At 48.5% G+C, this 15,315-nt stretch overlaps 1 protein-coding gene across 3 annotated transcripts in view; it reads right to left on the reverse strand.

The window, feature by feature from the left end:
- LUZP1 (leucine zipper protein 1) overlaps nucleotides 1-15,093 on the reverse strand; it is a 380,667-nt gene extending 365,574 nt beyond the window's left edge. Inside the window, exons 1-3 of one of the 3 annotated variants that reach the window (XR_010745319.1) lie at nucleotides 11,844-15,093; nucleotides 7,643-7,807; nucleotides 5,472-6,319 (exon numbers count right to left, since the gene is read on the reverse strand). Coding sequence is in view for 2 of the 3 variants with exons in the window: in XM_066335270.1 (XP_066191367.1) it covers nucleotides 7,595-7,807; nucleotides 11,844-15,005 (3,375 nt within the window). In the remaining variant the exon portion in view is untranslated. Of the gene's footprint in view, nucleotides 1-2,023; nucleotides 6,320-6,463; nucleotides 7,808-11,843 lie in introns of those variants that run through there. The other 2 variants (XM_066335271.1, XM_066335270.1) reach the window with 2 other exon arrangements.
- Nucleotides 15,094-15,315: the final 222 nt, after the last annotated feature.

Raw genomic sequence — 15,315 nt, forward strand, 5'->3', positions numbered from 1 at the left:
TGTAGTGCCTGCTGCTATTCTGCTGACCACCTGTTCCAGTACATGAAACCACTGAATGCCTCCTGGTGTGTTAAACATCCCAAAAAGGATGGAAATTATCACCCCAGGGCATGTGACTGGAATTCCAGTGTTTGTCCTTTAGCCCTAACAGGGACCAGGAGAACAGGCAGTGCTGGCTGGGATGAGAGGAATGATAGGACAGTCCCAGCCTGGAAATCCCTGCTTTGGAGCTGCTGTCTGATGTAGGGACATGTGTAAAACACCTTTTCTATGGTTGTGTCTTTCTGCCTGGAAAGCTCTGGCACAGGGCTGACTCCTGGTACAGTGACACTGTCTGGCTGTCACCCTCTGCCTGAACCTGCAGCAGAACTGGTGACACTGTCCACCTGGAATCTGTGACACCAGGCTCATGGCAAACATCCACTGCTCCTAGAACCCCTCAGGCCTGCCCTGATAGACACCTGTATTCTCAGTTATATCCATCTGTTTTGGGATTAGCCTGTAATTTGTCTCTGCCCTCTGTCTGGCCTTTGAGAAAGGGCCCATGTCCCACAAATGGTGGGAATACATTCCACGAAACCAGCAATGGGCGTGGCAAGAAGCTTCAGCACAAGTAGAATGGTGGTTGGAATCAATATTTGGACTGGCAATCATTTGGATTAATTACTTCTCTTAATTTTATAAGCCTCTTCTACAAGAATGTGGAAACAATTGTGTGTGTTCATCTGTGCAGCTGCTGAAAGCACGAAGTGAGTCTGGCTTTGAGACCCTTGGAGCACTCAGGAATCAGAGTGAAGGGGAGCTGTCAGCTCCTCTGCAGCTCTGCACGTGATTCTGGAGGTAAATGTGCAACACTGCTTGCCTTCTGTGAGCAGCTGATCAGAAACCCAGGGCAGGAGGCACTGACAGCCTGGGCATGGGGCAGCACACAGGGTCTGGCTCAACATCTCACCAATAAACGATGATTCACAGCAGCAACCTTCTCACAGGTGCAACTGAAGAGAAGAAGTTTGCACCTGGAGCAGTCAGAGTAGAGCTGTTTGTAGGCAGCAGCAGGACCACCTCCACCCACTGAAGCAAGAGTGAGTGACTGATCAAAAAGATCAGAGCAAAAAACAAATTTTCTGGCTGTTGAGCAGCACTGCCCTGGTGGGTGGCCACTGCTCCAGCTCCCATCCTGCACTGTCCCCGTGTAGCAGTGGTGAGCCTGGCCTTGAACCACAAGGCAAAGAACCCCTCTGTAGGCATGGAACTGACTGACAGCAGACGTGGCACCTTTGGAGAATACCACCACTGGCACTTCCCCAGGTCTCTCTGCTCTCAGCAGGCCACACACAGCAGTGTTTTTGTAGCTCCAGGCAAACAACCACCTCTTTAATGATGTTCAGTAGCTGCCTGTGTGAAATGGGACAGAAAAAGCTCAGCCAAGCCAAATTCAGTTTTCTTCGACAAATATTTAACAGACGCTGTCTCTGTAGGGCTTCACCTTACATTAATGGGCTCTACCCAGGGAGCAGCAGCTGAAGTGACAGCTCTGGATGACTCCTAAAGTCTCCATCCATAATAATAGCCCATTTTATAAAGCTCTGCAGCTGTCCAGTTTTATTACCAGGATAAACCAGCTACAAGGGAAAGATTTTTTTTTTTCTGTAAAGTACGGTGCAGAAAGCGGCTGATGAAAGAACTGTAACCAAGTGGTGACTTGGGTTTCAGGCTCTAGAAATGCCCTTCTTCCCCCCTTCTCAGCAGTGCCACGTCCAGCTCAGGGAGCCTCAGTGGAGAGTGGCTGTGCTGTGTATGCCCCTTCCCTGCCTGAAATACATCCTGGAATGGGGGTGTGAGATCTGCCTCAACCAAGGCACAAAGCAAAGTGCAGGGAGCTCAGCTCCAGCACAGAACTGCCTGCACCCAGACACACACACACAGCCAGACTCTGCTGCCTCTTCCCAGGGCCAGCAGCACCCCGGGCAATGGGCACTGCTGTAAGGAGGGCTCAGCTGTAAACACCACATCACAGCCACGTAAAAACAGAAGTGTTTATTGGTTATATACTGTAGCACTGACAGTGTTTGAGTCAGGAGAGACATGCAGATAAGTGTGTGTTTACATTTGGCATGCAGACTAAGAGCACTGTGTCACTGGAAGGAGGTGAGCACCATCTGTATCCACTGCACGGGCAGCCTGGGGAGGAAAGCACTGGCTTTCCTCGACTCAGCATGCTGAGACAGGGCCAGTTCTAAGAGTGGTGGAACACTGCTCATAGCTCTATTGGACACAAAGTTTATTTTAAGGGAAAAGGCAATACTGCAACCCTGGAAAAATCGGCTTAACTTGGATGAACCTGTGATTATGAAAAGATTTCTTGCATTATTCGTCTTCTAACTAAGCTGCCCCACCCAAATATATGTTCACAAATACAAAAAAATAGATTTATTCTCTTAAAAATACATTCCATGCAGCCTGGAGTGCTGCTTCCCCAAAGCAGGAGCCGGCACTGCACGTGGGGCAGCCCAGGATGATCCTTTGGGCCCTGGGCTCTGACCATGGGAGGCATCTGCAGACAATGGCTTTGTGTAGTGTCACCCAGCTCAGCCTGGGGGAGGCTGGCCTGGAGCAGTGCCCTGATTGCTTCAGCAGTGTGCAAGGGTGGCAGAGATGAGGTCTGCTACGTTAGTGATGACACCAATGTGAATATTGCTTCAACCTGTAGCTAGGAATTGCTTGTGTCAAGTGTCTCGTGAAGCACCAAGGCCCATGGCTCTGCCCTGTGCTTCCTGCCCTTTTCCCTGGCTGGGGTCCTGCCCACGGGAGCTGCACACAGCAGCAGGGCCAGGCTGTCACACAGCCTGCAGGAGCTGGGCAGGCAGCTCTGCAGACCTGCTCTGAACATGAAGGAAGCCATTCCATGAAGCAGTGAGCTGCTGGGCCCTCAGACTGGAGCCAGCCCTGCTGGGGAAAGCACTGGCTCTCCAAAAGGGACCAGCAGCTGAGGTTCCTTGGGAGCAGCAAGCACTGACACAGTTCCTCTGTACAGCAAATACATTTACAACTTTGGAATTACCCGAGGGCTCGATGCGTGGCCTTGTGCATCATCAAGCCTACTGAAAAGCCTGTTATATTTATATGCTAAAATTACAAATACTTCTTCAGTGATGGCAATATTTACACATATACTCTATTTTACAGCTGTTCAAAAAAAGTGTGCAATTCGAGTAAACACATTGTGTTTCCTGAAGTCATTGCTATAAGATTAATAATACAATCAGCTCCTATTGCACTCATTGACTAGAGGGCATGGCCCCTTTCCATACTAGGTAGGGTTTTCTTTCTCAGATTTAATCTCAGCTGTGGTAAAAACAACCAGTGTGCAGTTACCAAGTGACATCTGTGTCCAGTATTTACAAGCAGTGAAAGTGAGTCTAGAGCAGGAGTTTAAGGTATCTGCTGTAAAATATTGAACAAATAACTGAGGCAGCTGGAGAAAGGAGAGACATCATCTGTGAGAAGCACCTGAAGACGGTGCCAGCAGTGCTGTGGTGCTGGGGCAGTAGCTGGGGCTAAGCCAGCTGAGCAGCAGGGCAAAGCCTGGTCCTGGCTGACAGAAGGAGAAAACCCAACATCTATTGCTGCTGGTGGTTCTTCCCTTGCACTTCAGACACGGGGCTGTGTTCTGGGGTGAGCAGGGGGGTTCAGAAGCTGAAGGGCAAAGCCAGTGTTTGGTGGGCCTGCACTCACCCCACATGGTGAATCACAAGGCCGCTGAGATTTCCACACCACGACTGAAACCGCTTCCCTTGGAGGGCTCTTGGGGAGAGCACCACGCTAAGCCACATCCCTGCCAACAAAGACAACGCTGGTGGCTGTTCAGGGACGTCCTGTGGTGTGTGGGCCCGTGTCCTGCAGCAGGATGGGGCTGGGGACTGAGGAAAGCTGTTCAGTCACTGCTCAGAGTGATCCTTGTCCTCCTCAGTCCGTGCTGTCCCGCAGTTTGTCCAGGCTGCAGCTCCTGGGCACAGTGACCAGGGGCAGCCCCACGCCCTGCTGGCTTCATGGAGCAGAACTGCAGGGCCCAGCAGTGGCTCTCCCACAGCCACCGTGACTGGTGCAGCTGGAGAGGTTTGGGAACGTGCAGAGGGAATCCCTGTGACAGCTGAAGAGGCAGGAACACACCAAGCTGCCTCCCAGCTGCTCCCAGGGTAAGCAGGAGGTGCTGTGGGAGGCCTTTGGGCTGCTGAGGCAGCAGCTGGAGCCCGGAGGGGCACAGGAAGAGAAGGGGCATGAAAAGAAGAGGCAGAGGCAGCCTGGGGTGGGCAGGGAGCACACAGAGGCAAGGGGAGCTGCTGCTGCTCGGGAAGGATGCAGCCATTGCACAGGACTGTCACAGCCACTCTGCTTTCAGGCTGCACAATCCAAAAGGATTTCCAATCCTTCCTGATAAACAGGGGGCAGGGGAGGCAGTTCAGAAGTCTGAATTTACTTCAGAATTTCACTTTCGTTTTCAGTTAGGAGTTTTAAATTTTTTTTCCCATTATCTCATTCTACTAGCGCTACCATGTCAATGGTAAGAGAGAGCAGTTGATAAAATTTATTTTAATATAATTTAAAGATTATTAGAGCTGCCACTCATACTAATTTAAAAGCATTATCTTTTTGTCTCGGTATGCAAGTTGACATATATTTCACAACATGTAAAAGAATAAAATGAAGGGTTAAAAATATACACTTGGGAAAACATCTTTAAAATTCCAAAAAGAAACCTTTTTTTTTTTTTTTCAAAAATAATTTTTCCCTTCCTCCAAACAATCTTTATAAAAAAAATAATTCTGTCACTAAAATACATCCCTTTTATATAAATGTTTTCATAGATATTTTGCAACCAGCTCTATTTTTCTTTTTTTTTTTTGGATTGATTCTCTTCTCAGAATTGAGGTGTGCATTTCCCAGGCCAGGGAGGAGCTGCAGTTGAGGGAGCTGCAGCTGGCTCTGGTGCCTGCTCCTCTGGAGGTGGGGTATGGGAACAAGGGTGGGGTGTAACTCAGACATGGAAGCTGTTGGGGTGCAGCTCTTCCCACAGCACTTCTGGAACAGATCAAGGACCTTTTCTGTCTGGAGCATCATCCTTGTCCTGCTGCAGAGAGGGACGGGCAGCACTGGGGGTGGCAGTGGTGTTTGGGCAGCTGGGATGGGGTGGGAAGGAAGGGCTGAGAGGCAGGTGCCATTACCTCACTCAGGGCAGATGCTGCTCCAGCACCTCCTGGGGCTGTGGGGACATTTGTGCCCCACAATGACAGCAGCTGTACTCAGTGGCCTGCAGGGGACACACACCTCTGTGTTGGGGGCACTCTCTGTCCATAGCTGGGTCCCAGGCATGGCAGAGAGGGGTTGAGGCACAGACCAAAGCCAGGGTCCAATCCAGCTGTCTCCACCCTGTTTTGGGAAGGAACATTCTGCTTGTCTGCGAGGAAAAGCACTTTTTTTCTTTTTCTCTTGGGGCTCAACTGCCTTGCACAAGCCACAGAGCTGCTGCCTGCAGAGTGTAACACGTAAGGCTGCAGATAAATGGCACCCTGGTCCCAGGCAGGAGGAGGTGCTGCTGTGCTGGTTTGGCTCAGTGGATGACTTCTTGGTGCAGGATCTCAAGAGGTGATGAGTAGATCATGCAGAGCTTGTAGCAGAAACTGACAATGATAGGGAAGCAACTCCTCCTAAACAACATCTTCTGGTCTCCTTCCTTCTCAAATTGTAAAGTAACCAGTGGGGAACTGTCTCCTCTTGCCTAGAGACAAAGGGTGCTGGAAACACAGGTACTGAGGTGACCACCCCAGCCAGGGGTGTGTGAGGAGAATGCAAACACTCCATATGGACTGAAAGCTTTCAGTTGTGGTGGACAGCTGTCGAGGGCTGGTGGATGTAACCACAGGGACACTGCTGGGATCTTGTGTGAACACAAGTGAATAAAAATTCTCTCTTGTGCAAGGAGTACCATTGTTCAGAGAGGCTAGGAGTCAGTTTCCATATGGAGACAGACCTATCATCCTACAGGGAAGATTAAGATCGCAGGTACAGAGATGAAAAGTGGAAGTCCCCTGAGCAAAGTCTCTGCAGCTGCCTCTTCAGCAATGAAGAAAAAAAATTCACTGGTAAAGCTCCTGTACCTTTCAAATCGCATTACAAAACTGGTTTCAGGCTAGTTGAAGCCTCTGGAGAGGTTACAAACAGGTGTGATGCCTGTGAGCTTGGTACTGTCCTGCCTCTTGCTTCACCACTGAGAAGGGAGCACAGCTCATCTCCGAGATGTCCGGCCGGCCCGGGCAGTGCCCTGCAAGACACAAACCCATCACAGGGATCACAGACTGCCCACAGCTGCCCCTGCAGCACTCCTGCCCTGCAGACAGGACTGCAACTGCCCCTGGCAGCCATCCCAAACGCCACCACCATCACAGCCCCGTGCAGGCTGAGTTATCAGCTTTTTTCATCCTGTAATGTGCCCATTTCCACACCCAGGTGTAGGTCCTGGAAGTGAAATGCAGAACAGGGAGCACACCTTGTGTCATGTTTGGGCTCCAGTTGGTGGAGGTCTGGGCAAGGCAGGTGACCAAAATGATGATCTGCATGTTACAGGGATGACTTTAGGAGTTTTTATTTGCTGTTGGCCCAGTCTGTGCAAAGGAAACACAGCACAGCCTCAGACACAGCAGTCTGCACCCGGCCAGATGAATTCCCTGTGGGTTAGACCTCTTGATGACCACACCAAGTATTGCTGGGTTGCCTCTTTCCTCAGCTACAACAAGGACAGTGTCAGTTCTCTGTTCTCTGCTGCAAACACCACCTTTCTTCAAATGTCAGTCTGCAAAGCTCAGCTAGGACCATGGCCCTCTGGGATTTTAATTCTGTGCCACTCACCATGAGTATGACTCTGTAGGGCACTCAGCTGTCTCTCTGCCAGTCCTGCTGCTCTCACAGCAAGATTCAGCTGCGTCCAGTGAAATACACTGGTGACAGGTTTGGGGGCTCAGATATTTCCTGCTATGGATGATCCATAAATGGAAAGATGCATTTTGCTTTGGGCAGCTGAACAGGCCAAGAGGGAATTCCAGGAGGAACAGAAAGCCTTTTGTACAGACTTCAGCATGACAGTACACCTGAGAAATCTGCCTGGACCCCTGTATTGTCAGAAGGAAGCCCCTTGTGAAGAGGCTGAAATACACATTCTTTTCATATTTCAAGCAGTAAGTAGTATTAATGATTATAAAGTAGGCCATTTCCCACTCCTTTCACTGTCCAGAAAGACATGGCTTAGGTGGCAGAGCAGCAGGGGTGCAGCAGCAGAGAAACACTCTGGTAGTAAAGCTGCCAGCTTTTGTCTCTCCAAATGTTTTTTCCATCCCTGATTGATTCATGTACCAGAGGATGACCAGATGCAGCGCCACTTAGTTCTTGGAGAATATTCTTAGCCATAAAGCTTGCTGAAACAAGTTTGTAACAGAAAATACAGCAGCCACTCCACCTCTGGGAAGTGCTATCTTCAGATTCTATTTTCTCCTACTAGAGTGGAGACTTTCTGGACAACTTCTCTAAGTTAGGTACTGGGAGGTCATTCAGATATTGGCTTCTTGTCTTGTAATTCCCTTCCCTGCCATACCTGCTCATCTCCTTGGAGCCCTGCTGGTGCAGGAGAGGTGGATTCAGGGTCCTGCAGCTCCATCTTGCTGGCTGTCCTTTTCCCTGGAGCATCAGCCTGCAGGAGGTACTCAGAAGAGCCATACTGCTTCCTTCTGGAACTGGACACAAAATCCTTGCTGTCATCCTGTGTGAAGGAAAATAAAAAGAGTTGGGACTCAGGGTCTGTGAAGGGTGTGGAACAGCACTGGGGTCCCAGTCCCAGCTTTGCTGTAAGGTCCCTTTAGTAAGGAGGGACTGAAACCACCAGGCCAGCTCTGGCATGGCCTCATTTATCTGCTATTTAATAAATTTTTTTGCTCAAGAACCATCCAGTAACTTTTAACCCAAGTTATGGGTGCACAGTCATAGAAAAAATCCCTTGGACAAAATTGCTGAGGTCCAAGGAAAGTTGAAACCACTGCCACGGTGTGGCTGGCTGCTCAAGTCAAAGCCTATTTGGAGTCAGCAGGAGTGAAATGGTGATAGATATTGTAACTGGGTTTGCATGGCAAGGTTTTGGTAGGGGATGGGAGGAGCTGCCAGGGTGGCTTCTGTGAGAAGCTGCTAAAACTTCCTCCTTGTCCCTCAGAGCCAGTGCCAGCTGGCTCTGAGATGAACCTGCCACTAATGCCCAGACCATTGGAGAAGGCAGCAGCACCTCTGTCATAACATACTAAGAAGGAAAAAAAATTATTGCACAGAAGTAATTGTGACCAGGAATGAAAGAAGTGAGAATGTGTGGAAGGAACAACTCTGCAGATGCCAAGGTGAGGCAAGAGTTCCAGGAGCCAGAGCTGAGACTCCCCTGCAGCCTGTGGTAAAGACCATGGTGAAGCAGTGCCCTGCAGCCTGTGGAGCTCCAGAGGAGTGCTGAAAGCCACCTGCAGCCTGTGGAGGAGCCCCACGTGAAAGCTGATCCCCAAAAAAAGCTGTGACCCTGTGGGAAGCCCACAGCAGGAACCTGCAGCCCCATGGAAAGGGAGAGGCCAGGCTGGAGCAGGTTCACTGGAAGGATTTGTGACCTTTGGGGGACCCACACTGGAGCAGCCTGTTCCTGAGGGACTGCACCCCATGGAACAGTGACCCACGTGGAAGCAGTTCATGAGGAACCATAACCTGTGGGAAGAACTCATGCTGGAGTTCATGGAGAGCTGTCTCCTGTGGGGGGATCCTCTCCCTGAGCAGCACCATTAACAACATGTAATGAACAGATTTATTACATGATGTAATGAACATGTTCATTACAACCCCCATTCCCATCTCTGCTGGGGGTGAAGAGGTAGAGACTGGGAAGAAAGGAAGGAAGGGGGAAGGTGTTTGTAAGATTTGTTTTACTTCTCATTGTCCTGCTCTGATTTTGACTGGTAATAAATGAAATTAATTTCACTGAGTCAAGTCTGTCTTGCCAGTGACAGTAATCTGTGAGTGATCTCTCCCTGCCTTTATCTCCACTCACAAACCTTTCATTCTATTTTCTCTCTCCTGTCCAGTTATGGAGGGGAGGGTTACAGAGGGGCTTTGGTGAGAGCCTGGCACCACAGATGCCCTGTGCATTAGTCCCCAAAGCAGGGGAGAGAAAGTGCAAGAGGCAGCACAACCCTGGACACTGCCTGGGAGAAGGACACTGCCTTCCACCATCAGAAATGATGATGCCTTCCCTTGAAGACAAGCCTACCTTTATCATTTTGCCAAATGTATGCAGCACACAGCCCAGCTCCAGTCATATTAATGGCAGAGGTATAAGAAAACCATACATTCATCTGACATTGCTGCTGCTCATCTGCTCCCTGCCTGCCAGCACATTTGCACTAATTTTCATCAAACATCACGCCAGAGGAATGCAGACCTCACTCTGTGAAGCACAAACCCTAACAGAAGGAGTGCTGAAGGTCTTGCATGTCCTCAGGTCTTTAGGGAGCCAGAGAAGGCTGCCTGCCAGCAGCAGAGGGAGCTGATCCCCAGGCTGCAACACCCACTCGTGCCTCAGCAGCTCCCTGGGGCTCCCAAAGCACTGTTCACACGAGCTGCTGCTTCTGCAGCACAGAGCTGCCTTACAGAGTCCATTCCTCCTGAAGCTTCAGGAGAGACGTTTGCCTGCATCAGCAATACACAAAGGGAAGGCTGCGATGGAAGACAGATTTTGGCAAAAACAGCATAGATCCCACATAAGATTCTCAAGGCAGTGTCAGACTGGATAGTGGAGCTGGGAGGAGGTGACAGTGACAGGACATAGGACAGCTCAGTGCCCAGCCTTCTGCCAGAGAAAACAGCCACATCTTGAACTAAACACAAATCCCAGCAGCAACAAGCTGCTGTGATATGAGGCATATTATAAGCCTGAAGATACCCCTCAAAGAGGTTTTTTTTTTCCCCAAGGGCATATGCAACAATTTAAGTTGCATACAATTTGCTATCTCTAGTACAATTGAATATCTGCAGTCTTTCAGGTTTCCTTCATACTCCTCATTTACAGACTAAAAGTGCACCATCTATGACCAAGAAGAAGTCAGGTGTGTGACTATGTGGTGCCAAGGGTGATTTTATTACAAAGTATGATGCAGAGAGGGATCCCAAGCCCAGTTCTGTGTGACCTAACCATGGGGTTGCTCTCCTGACCCAGGCAAGGCTGGGAGGCAGCTAATCCTGATAAACTTGGGTTGTCCAGGCAGAGATCAGGCTGCTCTGTCAGGTGCACCTCAGCTGCTGTGAGGGTGCACTGCACAGCTGCAAATTTCATCTGACAGCAACCTGGAGAGCAGCTGCAGAATACACTGCAGAGCTGCATTCAGCCCTGGGTGGGCTGCAAGGATGAAAACTGAAAAGAAATCCTTGAGTGCCCACACTTTAGGGCTCTGCAACCAACCACATATGAATTCAGTTGTGAGCAGAGATTCCTTCAGTTGTGAGAGTCAAGGTTGTGGGCACAGGGAATTAAAACTCCTGGGATAAAGGACACCCTAGGAATGGAGCTCTCATTTCCCAAGCACACAAACTGCTGTTATGCAGAAGGACAACTTCAGTGATACCAGCCCTGCTTGGATTCATGAATGAGCAGTGCAGATTGCCTGTGACCCACCCTGGCCAGGGAGACAAGGCATTCTCACTTTCCAAATGGAGCTGGAAGGCCACCTTGTACTTCCTAACACCAGGCATCAGACTCTCTGCAAAGCTAATGCAAATTCTTCTGTGCTTCTCATGGCCAGAGAAGTAGAAGAGAAGATTTGAAAATGTAAAACTCCTGCCTATCTCCACCAGTTCATCTTTATCAATGCTGAAATAATTCAGTTACAAACTTATCCCCTCTGCCACCAGCCCTGTCAGATTATCCAGCCTGGTTCCTCTCCTGCAGACTGCCAATAGCAGCAGCTGCTCAGAGTAGTGCCAAATGAAGAGCAGAGGCAGGAGCTGCAGCACAAACCAGTGTGGGGTTTAATGGCCAAAAGGGCACATGCTGCCAGTCAGTTCACCTGAAATCTGCCTGCAGCTCCAGTGGCAAGCACCTCTCACCAGAGCAGCTGTCTGCTTCCAGGGACTCCCCTCACTGGTACCAGTCGAAGGAACAGGAAAAGAGACAGCAGTCCTTGTGGCTCTTGCTCCTTTTCAGGTGGAATATTGACACAGGGCAAGGAGGGAAAAGCCTTGTGTTACCAGCCACCATCCATCTGTTTAGGGGATGCCCAGGAAGCATTTCCAGACCAGAGTCTGGTTTCATGTGAGAAAACCATGAAGCTCTTACCAAAAAGAGCTCTATCTATCTCTACAGCTGCCATTAGAGCTACAACTCTGCCTCAGGCACAACCTCACTCAGATCTGCTCAGTTCCATCATTTTTTTCATTGCTACTCCAAAGTTAAAACGCCACACAAAGTCACTCTGAAAAGCACACCACATCCTACTTAAGCTGTGACTGTGTCTTCTCTGATGCTACTATGTAGTTATTCATATGGCATTACAAGACCCAAGCAGATGGAGCTCATTTCAATAAGGCTAAATCTGGCAATTCACATATGAGAAAGTTGTGGGCGCTGTGAACTGTGAATTCACTGAAGGAAGACAGCAGGAGCTGTGAGAGGCAGCACTTCGGAAATAAGCTGTAACGAACTTTAAATCCTGCATCCTACAACTAACAGACAACTTGGAAAACCTCATCAGCTGAAGGAGGGGTGAACACAGGATACTCACAGGTAGTGTGGTGCGCTGCCAAGCAGCAGCTGCTGTAGGATCACTCGCATAACTCCTGCGTGTCAGCAGCTCAGATGCACTTAAGTTACTCTTGGTCCTTCGGGACCCCAGTTCAGGGGCACTCCAAGAATTAGCTGTGGCACTGGTCCTTGATGAAGTCTGCTCCAGCAAGTCTGTTTTTGAACTATTCCCTTCCCCTTCTAAAAGGTCCACTGAGGACCTACACAAGTTTGTGGCACTGAAAGTTGCACTTTTCTCCACTTTGGTTTGAGAGTCCTCCAGGGAATGCAGGCCTTGTCTGGTTCTCCAGGAACTTCTCACAGTGACGTGCTTGGTTTCGGATGAACCTGCCTCTGACGAGCCATGGCTCTTCCAGCTGATTGTCTCCAAAGGTGTCTCACTGTTCCTCTCCAGCAGTTCTGAAGTCTTTAGCATAATGCTGCTCCTCGAGACCACTGTTTCAGCTTTACTCCTCGGTGCTGCCTCTCCACTTCTGTCTGTCTCAGATGACTTCAGAGCACTTCTATTAATCGAGATCTCAAAGGGTGAGGGGGAATTGCTTGTTACTGATGGTGAAGGCTCATTGGAAGCAACTCTGATGTTGCTGGTGGTAACATGCCTTTCCTTTGCTGCTGTATCTGCAGTGGTCCTTGGAGCTGTTGGCTCTGAAGGGAAGATTGTGATGCTGCTTGTCATTTTATTCGTTACTGTTTTAAAAGTAGACTTCTGTTTTTCTGACTCTGCCTCTGAAACAGTCTCTCCCATGATTGCTTTCATATCCTTCTCAACTATTGCAGGTTTAATGATGGCTTTTGATCTCAGGGCTTCTCTAGGGCTGAAGGACCTTCTGGATTTCAATCCTCCAGTGCTGGCATCTGATGGTTTTATGCACTTGGTAGAGTCTTCATCGTTCACAGTTTTTTTGTCATTTTCAAAAAATGATGCTCTAAAAACTCCCCTAGAATTGGAGAACTGCTTGGAACTGACTTTCTTTCTTGTCTCAAAATCGGACTGAGTGGTTGGCTTTTTGCCTCTCCCTGATTCTTCATCTGAATTAAGCTTTTCCTGGTTACTCTGGATGGTTTTGGAGTCAGTTTTTAAACCCGAATTTATGTGATCTGTTGCTGCACTGGAAGACTGCTCGGTGCCTTCCTTATCAAGACCTGTGAGAATCTGCAGAATGTCTTCCTGACTCCTGGAGTGATGGGAACGCTTTGTTAGTGCTGAAAGCTTCACACCTTCAAGTGATGTGTCTGCAGCTTCTTTTTCCTGGGAGATTACTGCCCTCTTAGCCCTCCCCTCTGAGGGCTGCCTGTGTGATGCAGCAAAAGTGCTCCCTGCTTCCACTCTGGAGCCAGCAGAGTCTGACACTGACACACTGGAGGACACGTGGTACCTGTATGCTGAGGCTGTGCCATTGGAGGAGGTGTGGTTACCCCTCGTGAGCTGCGTGTCCCCCAAACACTCACTGACTTCAGCCTGACTTGATTTCAGCTTCTCAGCCAAAGAAGCCACCGATTCTCCTTTGCTTGACTTTTCATCCCGTGTGTCAGCACCGTTTTGGCAGCTGCCACGGAGCACCTGAGACGGCTTCTCAGCCTTGGATCTCAGGCCTGTATCACCAACAGGTTTGGAAGGTGCTTTCCAAGACTTCTGCTCCTGTGCAGCAGGAGGATACCGGCTGAGGACAGATGGCTGCTCTTTGGATCTCTTCCCCTCATTCTGCACGATGCCGCCTTCCTTCTGACCGGAAGAAACAGTGGAAACTGAAGATTTCTCTTCCAGTCTCCTTGTATCTGTGACAGCAGTGTCTGAAAGGGCAGATGCACCAGAAGCTTTCCCTGCTTTTCTGCTCACTAAGCTTGGACTGGGCACCTGCTTCCCACTGTGGCTGTAGCTGTCATTGCTGATGGAGAAGTCCCTGTTCCGTGCTCTTTCCCGGCGCTGCTGTGGTGAGAGCTCCCTTGGCTTGTGCTTAGCAGCTGTCAGTTCAGTCATCACACCTCTGTATTTGGGTCTGTCATGTTTTCCCCTGCTAGAAAAGCTTGCGTCTTCATTTTCAACTTCTCCATTCTCCAGATCTTTCTGTTTCTTTATTTGCATCTTTATTTCTTCTAGCTGACCTATTAGGAGTTTGTTTTTATTCTGCTCACTTAAGTAACTGTCTTGCAGATCATTATTTTTGGCTCTCACTTTTTTAAGTTCTTCTTCTAAAGATTCAAAATGTTTGATCTGAGTTTTAAGTTTCTCAATTTCTTGGGTGAGATCTTTCACTTTGTTGTCTTCCTGGTTTTTATTCTTTTGGTTTTCTGATTTATTCCTGGTTTCATTTTCTACATGTTTTAAGTAATCCACACTTCCTTTTCTCCTGGTCTCCTTAGAAGGCAGTGCAGAAGTCAAGTCATCTTCAATTCTCATATCATTTCTGTCCAGGAGATTGTTGGATGACCTTTCTAGCAAGTTGGATGCATTTCTAGTTTGATCTGCCCTATTTAGTTTATTGTTTTGTTCTAGTTTCTGTGTTAGCTCCTGGATTATTTTTTCATTTTGCTTTTCTCTTTCGTTAAAATGTTTTCTTTCCGTGATAAAGCTCAGAGCTAAGGATTTCAGCTTTTCTAACTCAGCTGTTAAGGTCTGCTCAGTTTTATCCAGCCTGTCCTCAGATGATTCCAGTTCTTTCACTTTCACTCTAAGTATTTCTAATTCCGTAGATATTTTTTTGGTCAAGTTCTTTTCTTCATTGAGGCTAAGACACAGCTGTGTACAGTCATTCTTGCTCCTGCTGAAGGCCTCCTCCAGCTTCTCCAGCTCTGCCATTCTCTTCTGAAGGAGTTCAATTTCTGACTTCAGATCTCGAGTGAGGCTCTCCTCCTCTTCAAGTTTTTCTTTCATTAATCTGCAAAGCTCTTCAGCCTTCCTAATTTCTTCATCCTTGCCTTCAATCTTCAGCACTCTTTTCCTCAGGGCTTCAATGTCAGCCAGCATGCTGGAATTGCTGCCTTCTGCCTGGATAACTTTGTCCTGGAGGTCAAGCAGCTCATCCTCTGCTTTCTGCAGATTTTTAGTTGCTTCCTCCAGTTCATCAAGGCGGCGACTAAGGCTCTGCAGTTTGAAACGTAGGTGCCGATTCGAGGTCTCCTTGTAACCTGTACATTCTGCCATGATTATTTTATTCCTTTCAGAATAAAGCTTTTCTTAGTCTGGGTGAATGGTATACAGCTTGTGTATTTCTGGTACGTTGTTCCTTTGAGCGGAGGTGATCTCACTCTGAAAGAAAGAAAGCTCAGTATCAATATAAAAGCTCAGAATATGAATATACCCCCTGTTTAAGGTACACTGTGTTTATATCAATAACTTTTAAATTAAAGATGTTTCTGAATATTCAATTAGGTGGAATGAAATTGAAAAGCCACAGTCCATTCACTTTGGTTCTACAGGATTTCCTAAAACAGCCTGTTCCCCATAGCTAAGG

The sequence above is a fragment of the Sylvia atricapilla genome, chromosome 24 (genome assembly GCF_009819655.1).
Source record: "Sylvia atricapilla isolate bSylAtr1 chromosome 24, bSylAtr1.pri, whole genome shotgun sequence".
Classification (NCBI taxonomy): domain Eukaryota; kingdom Metazoa; phylum Chordata; class Aves; order Passeriformes; family Sylviidae; genus Sylvia; species Sylvia atricapilla.